The 23,113-nt window shown below is 38.3% G+C and overlaps 1 protein-coding gene across 4 annotated transcripts in view; it reads right to left on the bottom strand.

Annotated features, from left to right (window-relative positions):
• HACD4 (3-hydroxyacyl-CoA dehydratase 4) overlaps positions 1-23,113 on the bottom strand; it is a 42,420-nt gene that overhangs the window by 5,042 nt on the left and 14,265 nt on the right. For 2 of the 4 annotated variants that reach the window (XM_046023934.1, XM_046023933.1), the window contains exons 4-6: positions 17,560-17,672; positions 12,077-12,183; positions 89-214 (exon numbers count right to left, since the gene is read on the bottom strand). In XM_046023934.1, the coding sequence (XP_045879890.1) occupies positions 89-214; positions 12,077-12,183; positions 17,560-17,672 (346 nt within the window). The remainder of the gene's footprint in view (positions 1-88; positions 215-12,076; positions 12,184-17,559; positions 17,673-23,113) is intronic. The other 2 variants (XM_046023936.1, XM_046023937.1) reach the window with 1 other exon arrangement.

Below are 23,113 nucleotides of genomic sequence, written 5' to 3'. Positions count from 1 at the left end.
TGTTCACAGACCTTTCTGTTAAAGTAGATAGCAGCACAAACCAGAAAGCAGAGGAAGAATGCAGAAACAAAACAGAAAAGCCACTTACCTATAAAGAGCATCATGAGATATATTTTCAGCACGTATGGGAAATAGATTGATAAATCAAAGGGCAGCTTTGTGGAGTAAGTGCCAAATGATTCAAAATAAGGCAGCGACTGATAGATGGCAAATGCTGTTTAAAGAACAGAGAAGGAATTGTGAAAGTTTCCCCTCATACTGCTACAGGGATGTGTATATATAAATGTCTACAGAGCTCAAGGATATTTTGAATTTTATAATAATGGTTTTGACAGATGCTGAATCCTTTAGCTAAAGCTAGAGCTGAGTCAATTGGCAAGGCCGTTACGGCAGTGTGACTTGAACTTATATCCATTTTATACTTGGTTATACCGACAGAGAAATAATTTGTTTCTTAGAATGGTATCCCCCAATACATATTCCATTCTCACAAACAGACAAATGAATTTGAAAAATGCTGCACAGAGTTACTTCTTAGAGTTTCAAAACACATTAGTACAGTAGAGATTCTGAAAAGTTCTGCAGTAAAGAAACTGGTTTTCCTCTACAGTTTCTCAGTGTAACTGGCCTTGGAAGAGCTCCTTCTCCCTCCTTACCCACTAGGAAAATTTAAAGAATGCTGAGGAACTCTGGGAGAAATGTTAGCCAAAACATTTTGAGGGGGGAGGCTGGTGTCAGAGAAAAAGATACAGAGGTTCAGAGGTCAGGGGAAGATGGAGGAGGAGGATCCTGAGCTCACCTCATCCCATGGACACCCCAAGATAACAGATATACATGTACATCTATACAACTCTGAAAACAACCTAAAGACAGACCAGACCTTCCACAGCTAGCTGCAGAGACAATGTCACATGGAAAAGGGTAGAAGATGTGGAGTTGTGGTTGGTGCCCGGTCAGACTAACCACAAAAGGGAGGGGTACCACAAGCCTGAAGAAGCCAGGGGATCACAACCCCACACCAGAGACGCCTGGCATTAGGGATCTGCACTGGGAACAGGAGTCCCTATAACATCTGGCTTTGAAAACCAGTAGGGCTTATCTTTGGGAGCCTTAGAAATCAGCAGGATACAAGGTTAGTAGGAGGAGGGAAATAGAGACTAAAAAAAAAAAGAAAAGACCAGTAAAACCAAGAGCTGATTCTTTGAAAAGATAAAATTAATAACTCTACCCACGATCACCAAGAAAAAAGGACCAAATAAAATCAGAAACAAAGCAGCAGAAATAATAACTGCTCTATATAAATACAAAAGATTGTAAGAATTATGAAAATTGATATGCCAAGAAATTGGGCAACTTAAAAAAACTTGACTAGACTAATACTTAGTAACGAAGTTGAACTGATAACTGAAAAAATCCCAACAAAAGTCCAGGACCAGATAGATTTATAGGTGAATTCTAACAAACATTTAAGTTTATACCTGTTCATGGCAATTTATTCCAATAAATAGAAGAGGAAGGGAAGCTTCCAAATATATTCTATAAGGCCAGTGTTACCCTGATATCAAAACCAGGCAAAGACACTACCCCCACGCCCCAAAATACAGGCTATCATCCATAATGAACATAGATGCAAAAATCCTCAACAAATTAGCAAACACTTATTCAATAATCTTTCCCATGATTAAGTGGGATTGCTTATGGCGATGCAAGGGTGATTCAGTATTTGCAAATCAGTGTGACACACCATCATCAATAAAACAAAGGATAAAATCCATGATCAGTAAATGAAGAAAAAGCATTTGACAAAATTCAGTATCTACTCATGATAAAAACTCAACTAAGTGGGTTTAGAGGAAACATTCCTCAACATAATAAAGGGTATATATAAAAAGCCTAAGCTAACACCATACTCAATGCTAAAAAACTGAGTTTTTCTTCTAAGAACAGGAACAAGCCAAGATGCCCACTCCTCCCACTTTATTTAACATAGTTTATAGAAGTTCTAGCTCCAGCAATCAGATAAGAAAGTAAGAGGCATCCAGATTGGCAGGGAAGGAGTTAAACTTACTGCACATGACATGACACTATACATAAAAAATCCTAAAGAAGTCACAAAAAAAACTCTTAGTACAAATGCAGTAAAGTTGCAGGATACAAAACTAACATCTAGAAATCAGCTGCATTCCTATACACTAAGAACAAAGCAGTGGAGAAATTAAGAAAACAACAATCCCATTAATAATTGCACCAAAAAGAATAAAATACTTAGGAATAAGCTTAACCTAGACGGTGAAAGACCGATACTCTGAAAACTCTAAGACACTGATGAAAGAAACTGAAGACGACACATATGGAAAGATATGCCGTGCCCATGAATTGGAAGAATATCACTAAAATGTCCATATTACCCAAAGCAAACTATAGATTCAGTGCAATCCCTATCAAAATACCAATAGCATTTTCCATAAAATTAGAACAAATAATCCTAAAGTTGGTACAGAATCACAAAAGACCTGGGGGCGCCTGGGTGGCTCAGTTGGTTAAGCATCTGGCTTCCGCTCGGGTCATGATCCCAGGGTCCTGCGATTGAGCCCCACATTGGGCTCCCTGCTCAGCGAGGAGTCTGCTTCTCCCTCTCCCTCTGCCGCTTCCCCTGCTTGTCCTCTCTGACAAATAAATAAATAAAAATCTTAAAAGTAAAAAAAAAAAAGCTAAAAAAAAAAAAATCACCAAAGACCTCAAGTAGCCAAAGCAATCTTGAGAAAGAACACAGCTAGAGACAGCACAATTGCATATTCCAAGGTATACAACTAAGTGGGCGTAATCAAAATAGTAAACTACTGGCACAAAAACAGACATATGACGGGGCACTTGGGTGGTATAGTCGGTTAAGCATGTGACTCTTGGTTTTGGCTCAAGTCATGATCTCTGTTCATGAGATTAAGCTCCTCACTGGGTTCTGCACTCAGTGCGGAGTCCGCTTAAGACACTATCTTCCTCTGTCCCTCCCACTGCTCTAAAATAAATAAATCTTTAAAAAAAAAAAAAAAAAAGACAGGTGCCTGGGTGGCTCAGTGGGTTAAGCTGCTGCCTTCGGCTCAGGTCATGATCTCAGGGTCCTGGGATCGAGTCCCACATCGGGCTCTCTGCTCAGCAGGAGCCTTCTTCCTCCTCTCTCTCTCTCTCTGCCTGCCTCTCTGCCTACTTGTGACCTCTCTGTCAAATAAATAAATAAAATCTTAAAAAAAAAAAAAAAGACATATAGGGGTCATCTGGGTGTCTCAGTTGGTTAAGCATACAAATCTTGATCTCCACTTGGGTCTTGATCTCAGGGATGTGAGTTCAAACCCCACCCTGGGCTCCACAATGGGCATGGAGCCTGTTTAAAAAAAAAAAAAAAAAAGACATATAGATTAATGGAATGGGATAGAGAGCCAAGAGATAAAACCATACCTATATATCTTGTCATAACAAAAAGGTAAGAATATACAATGGGGGAAAGATAGTCTCTTCAATAAATGATGCTGGGAAAACTGAATAGCCACATTCAAAAGAAAAACTAGACTCCTTATGTCATACACAAAAATAAGCTCAATGGATTAAAGACCTAAACCTGAAACCATAAAATTCCTAGAAGAAAACAGGCAGTACACTCTTGAATACTTCCCTTAACAACATAGTTATGGACAGCTCTCCTCAGGAAAGGGAAACGGAAGCAATATTAAACTATTGGGACCACACCAAAATAAAATTTTGCACAATGAAGGAAGCCAACACAACAAAAAGGCAACCTACTGAGTGGGAGAAGATACTTGCAAATTATTTATTTTATAAAGCATTAATATTCAAAATACATGAAGAACTTATACAATACCAAAACCACAATTTAATTGGAAAATGTACAGAAGACATAAATAAATAAAATCTTTAAAAAAAAATAAATAAAATAAAATAAATAAATAAAAAGTGCTGACAGGTGCCATTTCTGTTCCCCTCTCCCAGCCTCGATGGCTAGTCACTTAGGGGAGCCAGTGCTAACACTATCTTGCTAGCACCATGTGACTGACCTGACCCATCCAACCTGCCCCCTTTAGCAGGCAACCCTCTAAAGGGGCTCCTGCCTCCCACACCCTGCAGAAAGCCCTGGCAGGGACAAAGCTACTCCAAAATGACTCCTTCCCTGGGGAGGGAAGAAATAAGCCCCACAAATCAGTGCACCCACAGTTTCAGCAGCCCGGGCTCTTAGCTGACTGTGTAGGAAATAAGCCCTCTGCTTTGGTGAACAGAAGATGTGGCAGCAAGGCTAACTGCAGACACCTAGGCTGACTGCTGATCTTCCCACTGACTAGTCACAGAGGCCTCAAACAGCCCTCTCAATAGTGTAAAGACCGGGGCGCCTGGGTGGCTCAGTGGGTTAAGCCGCTGCCTTCGGCTCAGGTCATGATCTCAGGGTCCTGGGATCGAGCCCCGCATCGGGCTCTCCGCTCAGCGGGGAGCCTGCTTCCTCCTCTCTCTCTGCCTGCCTCTCTGCCTACTTGTGATGTCTGTCTGTCAAATAAATAAATAAAATCCTTAAAAAAAAAAAAATAGTGTAAAGACCAAACCCTGCCCAGTGTGCCTACAGCAGGCAAAGTGGGTCATGGCAGCTGGATGAACTGAAAGCAACTGTGGTTCAGCCACAACAGTGGGGCATGTTTGGCCCACACAGTGGACATTCCCAAAGTGCCTGATTTTGAAGACCAAGAGGAAGTTGTGTTATGTTGAAGGATGCCTTCAACATAAGGCCACTAGTTTCAAGACCAGGAGACATAGCTAACTCACCTACTATACAAAAACAAACACAGAGTTAGACAAAATGAGGATACAGAGGAATATGGCCCAAATCAAAGAACAGAATCACAGTAGAAGAGCTAAATGAAATAAACAACCAATGTGCCTGATAAAGAGTTCCAAGTAATGGTCATAAAGATACTCACTGAATGTGAAAAAAGAGTGGATGACCTCAGTCAGAACTTCAACAAAGGGAAAATACAGAGCTGAAGAATTCAAAAAATGAAATAAATACACTGGAAGGAATCAAGAGCAGATCAGAGGATGCAGAAGAACAGATCAACAATCTGGAAGACAGGGTAACGGAAAGTAATCAAGGTGAATAGCAAAAACAAAAAAGAATTAAGAAAAGAGTTCAGTAAAGGGAACTCAACAACATTGTGTTGAGTAACAACATTCACATTATAGGGATCCCAGAAGAGAAAGAGAGAGAAGGGAGTAGATAACTTATTTGAAGAAATAACTGAAAACTTCCCTACTCTGGGAAAGAAACGATCTATCCATCACATTTCAGGAATCAAAGAGCTCCTAACAAGATAAATCTAAGGAGGTCCACAGAAAGACACATAAATAAATGACAAGAAGCAGTGATATAGAGGGAGTTTTCAAAGCAGCAAGAGAAAAAACCATTACACACAGGGAAATCCCCTACGGCTATCAGCTGATTTTTTCAGCAGAAACTTTGCAGTCCAGAAGGGAGTGCCATAATTAGACCAGAGGGCCCTAACAGATATATACAGAACATTCCATTAAAAAAAAAAAAACCCAACCAAAAAACCCCAATATGCATTCTTTTAAAATGCACACAGAACATTCTCCAGGATACATCAAACGTTAGGCCATAACGCAAGTCTCCAAAATTTTTTTAAAGAGACTGAAGTCCTATCAGGCGTTTTTTCAACCATGACAATATGAAACTAGAAATCAATTACAAGAAAAACTCTGGAAAGGATACAAATAGATGAAGACTAAACAACATGCTATTAAACAATGCATCAACAAAGAAATCAAAGAAAATTAAAAAAAATACACAGAGACAAATGAAAATGGAAACATTGCAGTGAGAATCTTTGGGATGTGGCAAAAGCAGCCCTAAGAAGGAAGTTTATAGCAATACAGGCCTATCTCAACAAACAGTATGACTCTCAAACAATCTAAACTTATACCTCAAGGAGCTGGAAAAAGAACAAAGCCCAAAGCTAGCAGAAAGTACAAGGAAGGAAATAATAAAGACTATAGTAGAATTAATTGAAAAACTAAAAAAAATAAAAACCAAAAAATCCCAGATCAATGAAACCAAGAACTTGTCCTTTGAAATAACTAAAATTGATAATTCTTTAGCCAAGACTCATCAGAAAAAAGAGAACTAAAATAAAATTAAAAACGAACTGATAGCAGAGAAATACAAAGGATTATAAGAGAATATGATGAAAAATTATATGCCGACAAATTGGACAACCTAAAAGAAACAGATAATCCTAATATACATCTCCCAAAAGTGATTCAGGGATACCTGGATGTCTCAGTCATTAAGCATCTGCCTTCGGCTCAGGTGATCCTGGGGTCCTGGGATCAAGCCCCGCATCAGGCTCCCTGCTCAGCAGGAAGCCTCCCTCTCCCACTCCTCCTGCGTGTGTTCCCTCTCTCACTGTGTCTCTCTCTGTCAAATAAAATCTTAAAAAAAAAAAAAGTGATTCAGGAAGAAATAGAAAATTTGAACAGACCAGTCACTAGTAAAGAAATTGAATCTGTAATCTAAAACTCTCAACAAACAACAGTCTGGGACCATACTAGCCTCACAGGTGAATTCTACCAAACATTTAAAGAATTATCCCAAAAAGCAGAATAGGAAGGGAAACTTCCAAATTCATTCTACAAGGCCATCATTTCCCTGACTTCAAAACCAAAGACACTGTTAAAACAAAAACAAAAACAAAACCCTACACCCCAGTATGATGAACATAGTGCAAAAACCCTCAGCAAAATATTAGCAAACTGTACACAACAATACATTAAAAAGATCATTCACCAGAAACAAGAGAGATTTATTCCAGTGATGCAAGAGTGATTAAATATTAAATATTTGCAAATGAGTCAATCACACTGACAAAAAAACATAAAACCGATATGACCATTTCAATAGATGTAGAAAAAGCATTTGACAAAATATAGCATCCATTCATGATTAAAAACTCTACTAATGAAATGGGTTTAGAGGGAACATACCTCAACATAATAAAAGCCACATATGAAAAACCCACAGCTAACATACTCAGTGCTTAAGAAACACGGGATTTTCTCTAAGATCAGGAATAAGATAAGGATGTCCACTCTCACCACTTTAACTCGACAGAGTACTGGAAGTCCTAGCTGCAGCAATCACACAAGAAAGAGCAGTTTCTGGGGCGCCTGGGTGGCTCAGTGGGTTAAGCCTCTGCCTTGGGCTCAGGTCATGATCTCAGGGTCCTGGGATTGAGTCCCGCATCGGGCTCTCTGCTCGGCAGGGAGCCTACTTCCTCCCCTCTCTCTCTCTCTGCCTGCCTCTCTGCCTGCCTCTCTGCCTACTTGTGATCTCTGTCAAATAAATAAAATCTTTAAAAAAAAAAAAAGCAGTTTCCAAACTGGCAAGGAAGAAGTTAAGCTAACACTATTTGCAGATGACATGCTATACCACATACAGAAAACCCTATAGACTCCACCAAAAAACTATTAGAACTGATAAATGAATTCAGTAAATTTGCAGGATACAAAATTAACAGAATTTTGTTACATTTCTTCTATATGCTACTAATCATTTATACGTGCACCGAAAAGAATAAAATACCTAGGAATAAACTTAACTAAGGAGATGAAAGACCTATACTCTGAAAACTATAAGACTTTGAAGAAAGAAACTGAAGATGACACAAATAGGAAGATATACCACGCTCACAGATGGGAAGACAATCATTAAAATGTCCATACTACCCAAAGCAAACTAGATTCAATGCAATCCCTACAAAAATGCCAATAGCACTTTTCATAGAATAAGAATAAATAATCCTAAAATTTGTTTAGAACCACAAAAGACCTTGAATAGATAAATATTGAGAAAGAAGAACATAGCCAGAGGTCTCACAATTCCAGTTTCAAGATACGTGACAAAGCTGTAGTAATCCAAGGATGGTAAAATAGATACACAGATTGATGGAACAGGATAGGGAACCCAGAAATAAACCCATGCCCATACAGTTAATCACAAAGACAAGAATTTAGAGTGGGGAAAAGACAGCCTTTTCAATAAATGGTGCAAAAAAACCCAAACAACAACAACAAAAAACACCTGGGATAGCTGCTTGCAAAAGAATGAAACTGGACCCCTTTCTTACAACCCACACAAAATTAAACTCAAAATGGATTAGAGACCTAAATGTGAACCCCAAAACCATAAAACTCCTGCAAGAAAACATACGCAGTCATCTGGACCTCACACTTAGCAACATATTATAGATGTCTCCTCAGACAAGGGAAATGAAAGCAAACTTATTTGGGAGTACATCAAAATAAAAAGCTTTTGCACATTAAAGGGAACTATCAACGGAATGAAAGGCAACCTACAGAATGGGAGATGATTTTATTTTTTTAAGATTTTATTTATTTTATTTGACAGACAGAGATCACAAGTAGGCAGAGGCAGGCACAGAGAGAGGAAGGGAAGCAGGCTCTCTGCTGAGAGAGCCCGATGCGGGGCTCAATCCCAGGACCCTGAGATCATGACCTGAGCCGAAGGCAGAGGCTTTAACCCACTGAGCCACCCAGGGGCCCTGGGAGATGATGTTTGAAAGCAAAATATCTGACAAAGTGTTAAAGTCCAAAATATATGGAGAACTCACACAACTCAATACCAGACAGTTGGTTAACTCTTATTAAAAAATGGGCAGAGGATCTGCACAGCCATTTTTCTAAAGACATACAGGTGGCAAACAGACACATGAAAAGATGCTCAACCTCACTCATCATCAGGGAAATGCAAATCAAAATCATAATGAGATATTACCTCACACCTGTCAGAATAGCTGATATTAACACAACAAACAAACAAACAAAAAAACCAACCCAAAAAAACACATGCTGGTAAGGATGGGAAGCAAAAGAAACCCCACACACTGGAAAACAGTATGGAAGTTCATCCAAAAAATTAAAAATAGAACTACCATACCAGTGAACTCACTAGGAAATTTCACATTCAAATACTAATTGGGAATAGGTTGAGCAGTCTTATAGAGACCCTCAGGTTGAATAGACACGAGTGTACTATATGTGTGAATGCTTCAAATACACCTAAGATTTTGTCTTAGATTTTTTTCTTCTGAGAAATTACTGCTTAGTAAGATGGGTAATTACAGTGTTAGCTTAAAAAAATAAAAGCAGTATCATATCCTCCAGTAATTCCACCACTGGGTATTTATCCAAAGAAAACAAAAACACTAATTGGAAAAGATAAATGCACCCCTACGTTTACTGCAGCATGATTTACAATAACCAATATAACCAGTGATAACCAGTGTCATCAATAGATGAATGAATGGGTAAAGCAGATGTGTTTATGTGTTAAAGATACACGCACAGTGCAATGTTACTAAGGCATAAAAAAAAAAAAAAAATGAGATTTTGCCACTTACAAGAACATGGATGGACCTAGAGGGTATTATGCCAAGTGGAATAAGTCAGATAGAAGAAGACAAATGCCATACAATTTCATTTATATATGGAATATAAAAAATAAAAGACTTAAATACAGAGCACCAACATATGGTTGCCAGTGGGGAGGTATTTGGGGGACAGACTAAATAGATAAAGGGGATTAAGAGGTATAAACTTCCAGTTATAAAATGAGTAAGTCATGGAGATGGAAAGTACCGCAGAGGGAGTAGAGTCAGTAATACTCTGAGAATGTTGTACAGTGACAGATGGTGGCTACACTTACTGTGGCAAGCAATGAGTAATGTATGGAATTGCTGAATCAATATGTTGTACGCCTGAAACTAATATAACATTGGATGTTAATTATACTTCACTGAAAATAAGGAGGAGGTTCTATGAAGTTATATCTCACATACAGATTTTTATGACATTTTATGAAATGATAATGTACTATGGTTATGTAAGATGCTGTTAGCATAAGCTGGGTGAAAGGCACACGTGAACAATACACTGTTTTTGTAACTTCTTGTAAGTCTAAGATTATTTGTAAATAAAAAAAAAAAATTAGAGACAGAAGAAACGTTGGGCAACCAAGGCCACTAGGGCTATAGCCCAAGCAGGATGAGTGGCTCGGCCACAGGGTCCGCAACTGACCTGCCGTCTAAGACTTCCAGATGCTGCGCCTAAGTTTCTAGCAGTTAATCAGCATAAACTGACGATCTGGCTGTCTACACACCTTGCTTTTGTCCTTGATGTTATTAGATGGGAAACTATAGTTATTTAAAAATATTAGAGTCATCAAAAGTCAGCCAGGTTTTCTTAACTACGTCTTTTTATACTTTAGGGCATTTAAAATATAAAGAAACATGTGAAGGTTAAACTGCAGTGACCCATTTTCTGCCACCGAGAATTATTAACATTTTGTCACATATGCTTCCAGACTCCTTTTCTGCATATACACTTTGCTTTTTAATTGCAATAAGTTAATGAATCTAATTTCAAAAAAAGAAATGGGTTTTATGGCAAACATCCTGGAACATGGCTTTCCCAGAAAGGTGAAGGCATAACGTTATCAAATAATGAGAATGCACAAGTTTTCTATAGTTATTCATCCTTTATTTTTAGGAAAAGATTACTCCTGTCTCTACCTTAGTCCTTTATAATATATTCTTTATGGTATTTTTCATACAATATAATGAAGCAATTTACTTAATAAATGTTTCAATGAGTGAAGAATTTCATTCTCAAAGAAATGAGCAATCCAGTTTTTTTTAGTTTTCAGGAGTATTCTCTAGATTTTTGGGGCTTAGTCTGTTCTAAAAATTAGTAATTCTGTTGAAAGCAAAACAAATTTTAAAGTTCTACCTAATATGAGTTACTATAAATTTTTCTCTGGTCATCGGTACAAAACATGTGGGTAGACTATATACACTTTATGATTATCACCAATGTCACCATTTTATTTTAAATTCCTTTTTCTATGTTTTCCCTTAGTTACTATAATATGCTCTCTTAATTTCTTTATGCCTTCTGTTTTCAAAAATTTCAATGTTTCAGAAAGTTCCTTATCAGTCTGCCAAATCCATTATGGAAGGAAGCATATATTCCCCTAATATCCTCAAGCTTTTTGTAAATCGATAAATTTTATTTAAGTTTTCGGTTTACATTTAGGCTAAGTAACTAGCTGAGTTCATACTGTATTCAATAATTTATTCAGTGTTTATTGAGCATATATATTGGGTGCATGAGAAAAAGGGAAGCAAGGAAACAACAAACCCATATCCCCAAGTTGCTTAGAGGCTAGACAGGAAACAGAGATTATTCAAAGAATCACACAAATGTCTAATCACACCTGAGACAGGTCTTATGAAAGAGGGATTCATGGTACTGTACTGCGGGCAGGATGCAGGGGGTGGGGAACAGACTTAGTTGAGAAGGTTGAGGAATGCTTCCCTGAGAAACTGATGACTGATCTAAAGGTAGAGTTAACTCTTCCTGACAGACAGTGTGATGCATGGTAGATGGTTAAGTAGGAAAGATAATCCAGCCAGGGGGAACTGAATTTCTATGCACTAAAAATAATCATTGGGGCGCCTGAGTGGCTCAGTTGGTTAAGCATCCAACTCCTGATCTCAACCCAGGTCTTGATCTCAGGGTCATGAATTCAAGCCTCACCCTGGGTAGGGAGTATACTTATTAAAAAAAAAAAAAAAAAAAAATCACTGAGTCACTAAATGTTAAGCCCCTTTTGGATGAGTAAAGTGAGAGAGGTTAAATGATTTGCCCAAAACTCATACAGTGAGTTAATGAAGTTAAGGGCCTGTACTCAGATGTCTTCATTCCTCATCCAATATTTTGTCTACTGTGCAAAGTTACTTCCCCCTCTAACTTTGTTTCTTAATGCTTTGCTTTTTTGCATCAAGAGAAGTGTGCCAGGAATGATCCATTGAGTCAGCTGTCCGCTAGCAGTAGCAAAAATAGTAATTTAATCATCAAAAAGTTAAGCGAACCATTATAAGTAGATTGCTTTTGTCAGGAAGCAATAATGCAAAGTCACTCTTACCTTCAGCAAGAACACACAGAGGATAAATGGGCATCCACAGTGACTGACTGAGCCAGGTCAAGATGGCATAGGATATCCCTATGACTGACAACATGCTGTAAGTGTACCTAAAACAAGACAAGGAGTTCAGAAACATCATTTCCCACTGATATCTGGGAGAAGAAGAGAAGAAAATACCTTACACTGTAATTAAACACAGAGATACAAATGGAAAATTTAAATTCCAAACTTTATTTTGTACCATTTAGGCGTGAGGTAAAAAATTTAAAAAAAAAAAAAAGGGGAAGGGAACTATGTCAGTCTGGTTTGTCTCAGGGGTTGGATCATGGATAATTACGGAAGTAAACAAAGAAAATGGAACCCTTAGCCCTCAGCAAATTACACGATTCCCTGATGAGTGAATTTAGGTTCACTCAGAAGCTAAGCCCATTTATCCAGCATGCAGCTGGGTTTTTAAAAACAGACAGACTTGTAAATATTTAGGTAATGAATTTTTAAAACACAAGTGTGACTTCCAAGTCCTTATTAGTCATCTTTCTGCTCATGCAGTTGGGCTACGCTGTGTGATCAGTTAAAGAGCGAGCCTTAGAAGCTTGTTTTGAGCGCAATAGGTGTTTTTTTTTTTAATAATAATTAATCATTATTGTTAGAATTTATTTTTTTATAAACATATAATGTATTTTTATCCCCAGGGGTACAGGTCTGTGAATCGCCAGGTTTACACACTTCACAGCACTCACCATAGCACACACCCTCCCCAATGTCCATAACCCCCTCCTCCTCTCCCAACCCCCCTCCTCCCAGCAACCCCCAGTTTGTTTTGTGAGATTAAGAGTCATTTATGGTTTGTCTCCCTACCAATCCCATCTTGTTTCATTTATTCTTTTCCTATCCCCCTAACCTCCCATGTAGCAATAGGTGGTTTTAAAGCTGCCTTCGTGATGTAATGGAGGAAGCAGTCTGCATCTTTTTGTTTCTCTGACTAGTCAGTGGTTCTTAAACTTAAGCGGACAGCAGAATCACCCAGAGGTCTTGCTAAAGCACACACTGCTAGGCCTTATGCCCAGAGGGTCTCATTCCGTGGGTCTCAGGTACAGCCTGAGAATTTCTATTATAAACAAGTTCCAAGTAATGCAGATGCCACACAGGGCTACGGTCTGTACTTTTGAGAACTACTGGAATAGGCAGTATATAATATGGCAAAACAAAATCCAAAATCTTGAAAACATGAATGGAGAAAACTAAACCTTTCTCCCATTCTAGGACCTCGATTCCATTCCTCAGAGGCAATGACCAATGCCAGTTTCTTATATATCCTCTCAAATACTTTTGCAATTGCTTATCTGTGTATATAAAAACCATATACCAACAGTGCAAGCCTTCACTAAACACGGCATATTATTAAACTTGATCTGTACCAATCTCGAAAATGGCATCTATTTTTTTAAAAGATTTTATTTTATTTATTTGACAGACAGAGATCACAAGTAGGCAGAGAGGCAGGCGGGGGTGGGGGGGGGGAAGCGGGCTCCCTGCTGAGCAGAGAGCCCGATGTGGGGCTTGATCCCAGGACCCTGAGATCACAACCTGAGCCGAAGGCAGAGGCTTTAACCCACTGAGCCAGAGCCATCCAGGTGGCCCCAGCATCTATTTTTATTACAAGAGTAGATAAGCATCTTATATGTTTAAAGCCATTTTTGATGAAGTCCAGTGTATCTTTTTTCTTTTGTTGCTTTGTTTTTGGTGTCTGAGAGTCCTCTGCCAAATCCAAAATCACAAAGGTTTACCTCTATGCGTTCTTGGAGTTTTATAGGTTTAGCTCTTACATTTAGGTTTTTTGATCCATTTTAATTTTTGTATATGGTGTGAGGTAAGGATCCACACAGATGGACATGTCATTGTCCCAGCACCATTTGTTGGAAAGACTATTCCCCCACCCCCATTTAATGGTCTTGGTCCCTTGTCAAAAATCAATCAACTATAAATGTGAGAATTTATCCCCAGACTATCAATTCTATTCTATGCTATATCCTTATCCAGTATCACATTCTTGATTATTATTGCTTTGTAGTGAGTTCTGAAATTGAGAAGTGTGAGTCTTCCAACTATGTTCTTCTTCAAGATTGCTTGGGCTAGTCAGTTCCTTGAATTTCCATATGAGTTTTAAAATCAGCTTTGCAATTTCTGCAAAGCAGCCAGCTGGGATTCTTTTTTTTTTAAAGATTTTATTTATTTATTTGACAGAGAGAGATCACAAGTAGATAGAGAGGCAGGCAGAGAGAGAGAGAGGGAAGTAGGCTCCCTGCTGAGCAGAGAGCCCAATGCGGGACTCGATCCCGGGACCCCAAGATCATGACCTGAGCTGAAGGCAGCGGCTTAACCCACTGAGCCACCCAGGCGCCCCAAGCTGGGATTCTGATAAGGATGGCACTGAATATGTATATCAGTTTGGAGAGTGTTGCAGTCTTGTTAAGTTTTCAACCCATAAACATGGGTTATCTCTTAATTTAGGTATTTTTAAATTTCTCCCAATAGTATTTTAAAGTTTTCAATGCATAAGTTCTGCACATATCTTGTTAAATTTATTCCTAAGTACTTTATTTTTTGGATGCTATTATAAATGAAATTTTCCCTTAATTTTATTTTAGAATGGGTCATTGCAAGTGTATAAAACACAATATACAAAAATAGTTTTGTATATTGGTTTTGTATTCAACAACCTTTCTTTACCGGTTTACTAGTTCTAGTAAAAAGAAAAAGAGAGAAGAAAGCTTATGTATATACAAAAGCTTGTACATGACTATTCACAGCGATATTCCTCATAACCAGAAAGTATGTCCATCAACTGAAGAATGGATAAATAAAAGTGGTATACTGCTATAATGGAATGTTATCCATAAAAGGAATAAAATACTGATACAAAGGAATGAAATACTGATACATGTTATAACATGGATAAACCTTGAAAACATTATGCTAAGCGAAGGAAATCAGTCACAAAAGGCCACATACAGTATGGTTCCATTTATGTGAAATGTCTGCAATAGGCGAATTCATAGAGACAGTATGTTAGTGGTTGCCAGGGGCTGAGAGGACAAAATGGGGATTTTACTGCTAAGGGGTTTGGGGTTTCTTTAGAGTGCAGTGAAAATGTCCTCAAACTAGTAATGATAGTTACACATCTTTAAATACATTAAAACCCACAAATTTTCTATTTTACATGTGAATGTTGGGTGCCTGGGTGACTGAGTCAGTTAAGTGTCTGACTCTTGACTTCAGGTCTGGTCATGATCTTAGGCTCCTGAGATTGAGCCTTGAATCTGGCTCCACCTGAGTGTGGAGTGTGCCTGCTTAAGATTCTCTCCCTCGGGGCGCCTGGGTGGCTCAGTGGGTTAAGCCGCTGCCTTCGGCTCAGGTCATGATCTCAGGGTCCTGGGATTGAGTCCCGCATCGGGCTCTCTGCTCAGCAGGGAGCCTGCTTCCCTCTCTCTCTCTCTCTGCCTGCCTATCTACTTGTGATCTCTCCCTGTCAAATAAATAAATAAAATCTTAAAAAAAAAAAAAAGATTCTCTCCCTCTCCTTCCACCTCTGCCCCTCCCTACCCCCACTCTTGGTCTAATTAATTAACTAATTAAGAAATAAATAAAAGGTGAATGTTAAAGTACATGAATTATCTCAATTCTTTTGTTTTTAAAGGATCAGTGGGATGTCCAAGATTATACAGCAAGTAGTGGCAGTGGGATGCATCCTAAGATCTCCTCTGTTAAAAAGACCTTCCATGACATCATGATACTACTCTCAATGTTAAAATCATTTTGTTCTCTAATGGGTTTAACTGTGTTCATTAGAGACCGAATTGACACCAAAAGAGTCAGGCATACCAGAGAACAGTCAGAAGGTCCCAGTCCCAGATGGGGCTCCTTGTCTCATGAACACAAAGTCATGGGCTACAAAGTCCATGAAATTCACCCCAAGTCTACAAAACTATCAGTTAAAAATGAGGAATAACTTACTAAATTATATATACAAAGAATGCTACTCCTTTTCATTCAACAAAACATTTCATTCTAACTCACTGTAAGGCTCAACCCATTACTTAGAAATAGTTTAATTCAGCTAAGTTACTGACAACATAGTAAATGAATAATTTACATAACTCAGCTAAAATGCTAGGGCACTTTTTGTTACCTATCCACACCCAGATCTTCAAAGTAGAAGGGGCAGTTCTCATTTGTGAAAGCCAAAGAAGCAGTTAGGACACCTCCCCAAGATGAGCCTCTGAGCAAAGGGGACTGTTTAGCCACTGCTGGTAGAGACAAGACTAGACCCATCTGTTTGCAAAGTTTTAGAAGTAGAAGGAAATTGAAGGTGATCTAGAGCAAAAGTTCTTAATCTGAGGTTCAAGGATTCCTAGGGAATCCACAAAATAACTTCAGTAAGTCATTTGGACCCACTGGAGTTGTATATAAAATCTATCATGGAGATAAAAGTAGAGTCTAGGGAATATAGTCAAATATTGTCAAATATTTCAAATATAGTCAAATTATTGAATATAGTCAAATATATTGAATATAGTCAAAATATTGTCATAACGTATGGTGACAGATGGTGACCGCACTTATCATGGTCGGTGCTGATTAATGTCAGAGTCTAGAACTGCCCAATCAGGGGCACCTGGGTGGCTCAGTTGGTTAAGCATCTGCCTTCTGCTCAGGTCATGATCCCACGGTCCTGGGATCCAGCCCCATGTCAGGCTCCCTGATCAATGAGAAGCCTGCTCCTCTCTCTCCCTCTGCTACTCCCCTGCTTGTGCTTGCTCTGTCAAAATCTTAAAGGGTGCCTGGGTGGCTCAGTGGGTTAAACCTCTGCCTTGGGCTCAGGTCATGATCTCAGGGTCCTGGGATTGAGCCCCACGTCCGGCTCTCTGCTCAGCGGGGAGTCTGCTGCCCCTCCCCACCTACCTTTGATCTCTCTTTCTCTGTGGCAAATAAATAATTTTTTAAAAAAATATACTTCAAAGAAAAACAACACAAAATAAATGTATGTGGAGGTGCGTTCTTCCCAAGAGCAATGAGGCCCTGTATTTAAAGTATTCTGGAACTCACAGAAACCAACTTTGTAAATCCTAAGACATAACAGAAGTCTTGCTTTGCTTGTTACAGTTACATGTACCAGAGCAATTTCAAGGAATGCCTTTCATTAGTAAGCAGCTGTGAGGTTTATCCCAAACTGGTGCTATGCCAAGTCTTCTGCTGGAAACCTGAATGCACTGATTTGCTCTTGTAATACTATGGGAGGTTTGCATTACCTCCGACATGCCCATTATGGAAGGCGCTAAGAATACATTTCGATATCAAGATAAAATAATTTGGAAAGGGGTTATGTTTTCCTCTCTCATTCAGGGTAACCAAATGTAAGCAGCTATTACTGGTTTCACTGCAGAAAAGCAACTTGGCTTTAAGATATTATTTTGCCTCCTTACCTAACCATATCCAAAAGATTCCAAAAGATGAATAAAACACACACCACGTATTTCTCTTGGACTTCCTCTTGACTGGTGATCACCACAAAGAGGATGATTATTCTCTCTGTAAGCTAACAAAGAAACGCAAAATCAAGAATTAGGATCATCTGTTAAGCACGTAGGTCATTTTCTAATTTCAAAAACCAGAGTTCCTCTTCAAAGTAAGTATGCTTTAACTGGAAATAGGTATGCTGAACTGTTAACATGATCTCTGAGGGAGTAGGGTTATAGGTCAATTTCATTTCCTCCTTGCTGTTTTTTGTATTCCCCAAATTATATATAATGAATAAAAACAATTTTATGTAATCAGGATATTTCTCCTCCTGCGACATATGCACACATGTTTTTATTCACTTTGGCAAGCTTTTATTATATGTCCACTCTGTATTAGATGCCAAAGTTTGTATACACACACACACAGAAAGCAAGGTCCTTGCTCCAGAGGGTAGCAGTGGTAGGAGAATGTGGTAGTAGAATTATGACACAGTGTGAATAATGCTGTCATTTAAAGTGCTCTGAATGGGAGCACAGCTGAGGGACATAACTGCCTGGGGAAAGGATGCACAGATTTATGAAGACAGGCAACACCTCAGTTGGATCTGAGAGAAGAGGCAAGAGTTTCTTAGGCAGACTGATTAGGAAAAAGGACATCCTAGGGTAGGGGAACAGGAAAAGCAAAGAGGCAGAGGTGTGAAAATGCAGGTGTATTAGGGAGTAAGAAGAACCCCTGGAGGCTAGAGTTGTGGGGAAGGCTCAGAACAGAGAATAAATAGGAGAGAAAATTGAAAACATGGCGGGTGCTGGGTTATAAAGGGTTTTGCATGAAAGGCCAAGAAATTTCGATTTCATCTAACAGGGAAGCTATTGTAGCTTTTTTTAAGGGGGTGGGTGGAGGGGGAAGAGAAGTAATATAATCCTAACCTTTATAAGCCAGTGGAAAATGAAAAGAATTCAACATCCACATTTTTTTCCAAGTCATAAGTGCAAATCATTGAGAATTCACACACTATGGCTTAGTTCCGATTACTGACCTCAAAAAATAAGTTCTTCTTTCCCAATCTAAATATAATGAGCCTCTTATATCATATTAATGCCCCCTGTACAGTTCACATTTTTTGTTGTTTTTAAACAAAACATTCTACTTTGCTCTCAATGGTCAAAGGAAAATGTACTTGAGATTAAGGGAGCATATTAGTGATAGGGGAGGACTGCTTTATGTTTTTCAGTAGGTGTCCTTATTTTTAAGGCAGATCAAAGAGAAAAGAACAGAACCATCTGTGACTTAGAATCATAGGCCGTTAATCCTGGAAAATCACCTCGTGCAGAGAAATCCGAGATTTGCCAACACTGGGCCACATGATCAGCCTTGCTCTATCAGCATAGAGTGTACGCGCTCTATCAGCAAGTGTGACCACAGCAGTGAGTCAAGAGGGTCTTTGCTTGGCTAAGGGAATTAGATATGATTCAAACCTTAGTCAATCTATAGAAGCCATTTACATAGCTGTACTGATTGTCAGTATTTCTTTAAAATGCCCTAGTTTCTTGATTTAATTATATTTACATAATGAAGAATACTTAACTGCAATTGTAATTACCAAATGATCCAAGCTTGCAGTCAATGACACCTGGTAGCCTTTGGATAAAAGATCTTAGCAGCAAACACGTACTTAGGAACCACCTAATCTTATGTTTGGTCAGTGCCTGCTAATTAGGAAAATGATCTCCTTTTTTGATAAAAATCTCAAGATACATATACATGAGTGCATACACGTAACATATATTTCTAATTATATGGCTGACTACAGAAAGCAAAAACCTAGATAACTCTTGGTAAGACGGATCTCTAGGGTCCACTCTAGATTAGCCCAACCCTACCTTCTTACAAATAAAAAATTGGGGAACCAAAGAAATGACTTGCCCTAGTGGCAGACCGGGAAACATATATCCCAAGTTTTGTAGTTTCCAGAGTTATAAGCTATCTGTGATGTCAGACTGCCCATTAACTGATGAGTACAGAGAGGGAAATCTAAAACAGAAATGGTGCTGTACAACAGAATTCATCCTGTTGAAAATCATGACTTAAAGGGGGGTCACCTGAGTGGCTCAGTCAGTTAAGTGTCTGCCTTCAGCTCAGGTCATGATCCCAGTGTCCTGGGATGGAGTTCCACATTGGGCTCCCTGCTCAGTGGGAGCCTCCTTCTCCTTCTCCCTCTGCCACTTCCCCTGCTTGTGCTCTGTCAAATAAATAAAATCTTAAAAAAAAAATCATCACTTGAGAGTGTGGCATGTTACTGATGCAATCCCAACTAGACAGAAATTAGCACTCAACATGCCCCAAACCCCACCATCACGTACATATATGTAGGTATGTGAAGACCCCTGCCACAATGTCAATTTAATTAACCAAGTATCTGATGGTTAACTCTGACTTGACCATTCAATGGCAATACAATGGAAGAATTTAGGTGGAGCTATTCTCAAAGTGGTAACAGCCATTATTTATTGGTTACTACAAGTTTCTGAAAATACATCATATCTCATTTAATCTCCATGACCCTAACAATGTTATTATTTTTTGCTGCCTTTTATAAAGGGCACTGCATTTTATAAAGTGAAAATGATGGGCACCTGGGTGGCTCAGTTGGTTAAGCATCTGCCTTCAGCTCAGATCATGATCTCAGGGTACTGGGATCAAGCCCCACATTAGGCTCCCTGCCCAGCAGGAAGTCTGCTTCTCCCTCCACCCCTCCCCACTCTTGTGTACATGCTCTCTCAAATAAGTAAATAAATAAATAATTTTAAAAAACAAAGTGAAAGCACCTTGCCTACAGATCTGCAATAAAAATCTGGACAATATGATTCTAAATCCCTTGTTCTGAAACACTAACACATTTCCCCCTTTGTTATTTTATGTGCTATCCTTATGCCTAATATCCAGGTTATAGTCTATTGTTTCAAAAAGCCTCTCTTCAAAAGTTAAACCTTAAAACAAGAACCTCCTTCATATTCTAAATCAACACCAAAACACTTCTGAAGAATAGACTTCTTAAATTTATTCCCTTTTTATGTATAATAATCTGACCAGTTATTTGGAGCTTTATGCTCCAAACTCCAGAACTTAGCACTGTCATTTTAAACAAATCCTAAGATAACATGACTAATTACTAATGGTATTTTAGTGTTTAGTGTAGCTCAAACTAGGTAGAATACAAGTACAGTAAAAAAGAAAAAAAAAAACCTATCAGGCCAAATTAAAACACTGTCTTAATGTGGCCTACTGAGAAGTATGGTAACTATAAAACAAAAATACTTTGCATTTTTAGGTTCTACTTGGGAATCCTAAATTCCAAATTAAGCAGTGACTAAACCTAAGTTGTTATTTAATAAATGGAAGCTGGCACTTCAGTTATCAATTATGTAGTTATAAACTACTCCCTCTATGGAGAGAATTTCTAGAATTAAGTAGCAGAAAAAAGAAATTAAGAGAACAATCACATTTACAATTACATAGAAAAAATAACAAAATACCCAGAAATAAATTTAGCCAAGGAGATAAAAGCTCTGTACTCCAAAAACTATAAAACTCTGATCAAAGAAATTGAAGATGACATGTAAATGGAAAGATATTCCACGCTTATGGATTAGAAGAACAAATATTGTTAAAATGTCCACACCACCCAAAGCATCTACCGATGTAACGCAATCCCAATCAAAATGCCAACAGCATTTTTCACAGAACTAGAATGAATAATTCTAAAATTTGTGTGGAACTACAAAAGACATCAAATAGACAAAGCAATCTTGAGAAAGAAGGACAAAGCTGGAGTTACTACAATCCCAGATTTTAGGATATATGACAAAGCTGTATTAATCAAAAGACAAAGCTATATTAAAACAGTATGGTACTGGCACAAAAACAGATACATAAATCAAAGGAACAGGATAGAGAGCCTAGAAATGAATCCATGCTCATATGGTCAATTAATCTATAACAAAGGAGGCAAGAATACACAGTGGGGGAAAGAGAGTCTCTTCAACAGATGGTGCTGGGAAAACGGGACAGCCACATTCAAAAGAATGAAACTGGATCACTTTATTACACAACACACCAAAATAAACTCACAATGGGTCAAAGACCTAAACATGAGACCTGAAGCCATAAGAGTCCAAGAAGAAAATGTAGGCAATCATTTCTTTGACATCAACTATAGGAACATTTTTCTAGATAGGTCTTCTGGGTCAAGACAATTAAAAGTGAAGTTGAACTATTGAGACCCAAATAAACTTTTGCACTGTAAAAGAAACCATCAGCAAAAAGGCAACCTACTGAGTGGGAGAAGATATCTGCCAATGATATATATCCTATAAGGCACTAATTTCCAAAATATAGAAAGAACTTACACAACACCAAATACACCAAATAATTTGATTAAAAATAGGCAGGGGACCTCAACAGACATTTTTCCAAAGAAGACATACAAATGGCCAACAGATACATGAGAAGATGGTCAACATCACTCGTCATCAGGGAAATGTAAATCAAAACCACAACGAGGTACCACCTCATATCAGTTAGAATGGCTAAAATAAAAAACACAGGAAATAAGTATTAAAGAGGACATGGAGAAAACGGAACTTTCGTGCATTATTGGTGAAAATGCCTGTGGTGCAGTCACTGTGGAAGACAGTATGAAGGTTCCTTAAAAATTAAAAATAGAATTACCATATGACCCAGTAATTCCACTACTAGATATTTACCCAAAGAAAATGAAAACACTAGTTTAAAAAGATATATACACCCCTATGTTTATTGCAGCATTATTTACAGTAACCAAGGTAAGGAAGCAATCCAAGTGTCCATCCACAGAAAATGGCAAAAGATGTAGTATAATTATATATAATGGAATATTTTTAAAAATTATTTAAATTCAATTTAGTTAATATAGTGTAGTATTAGTTTCAGAGGCAGAGTTTAGTGATTCATCAGTTGCATATAATACCCAATGCTCATTCCATCAAGTGACTTCCTCACCCAGCTACCCCATCCCCACCCCCAAATCTCAGTTTGTTTCCTATATCTAAGGGTCTCTTAAGGTTTGCCTCCCTTTTTAAAAATTTTTATTTTTAAATATTTTTAAAAATATGTTTGAAAAAGAGCGTGCACAAGATGGGGGAGGAGCAGAGGAAGAGGGAGAAGCCAATGGCCTGCTGAGTGGGATCCTGATGCAGGGTTTGATCCCAGGACTCTGAGATCATAACCTGAGCCAAAGTCAGGGGCTTAACCTACTGAGCCACCCAGGTGCCCCAACTCCCTGTTTTTATCTTATTTTTCCTTTCCTTCTCTTATGTTCATCTTCTTGTTTCTTAAATTCTACATATGACTGGAATATAACTCAGCCATAAGAAAATGAGATCCTGCCATTTGCAACAGCATAAATAGACCTACAGCGTATAATGCTAAGTGAAATAAGTCAAAGAGAAAGACAAGTATTGGATGATTTCACTCATATGT

Source organism: Meles meles, chromosome 11 (genome assembly GCF_922984935.1).
Source record: "Meles meles chromosome 11, mMelMel3.1 paternal haplotype, whole genome shotgun sequence".
Taxonomy (NCBI): Eukaryota; Metazoa; Chordata; class Mammalia; order Carnivora; family Mustelidae; genus Meles; species Meles meles.
Note: the sequence above shows the minus strand (reverse complement) of the source record. Positions and strands in the feature narration are given on the sequence as shown.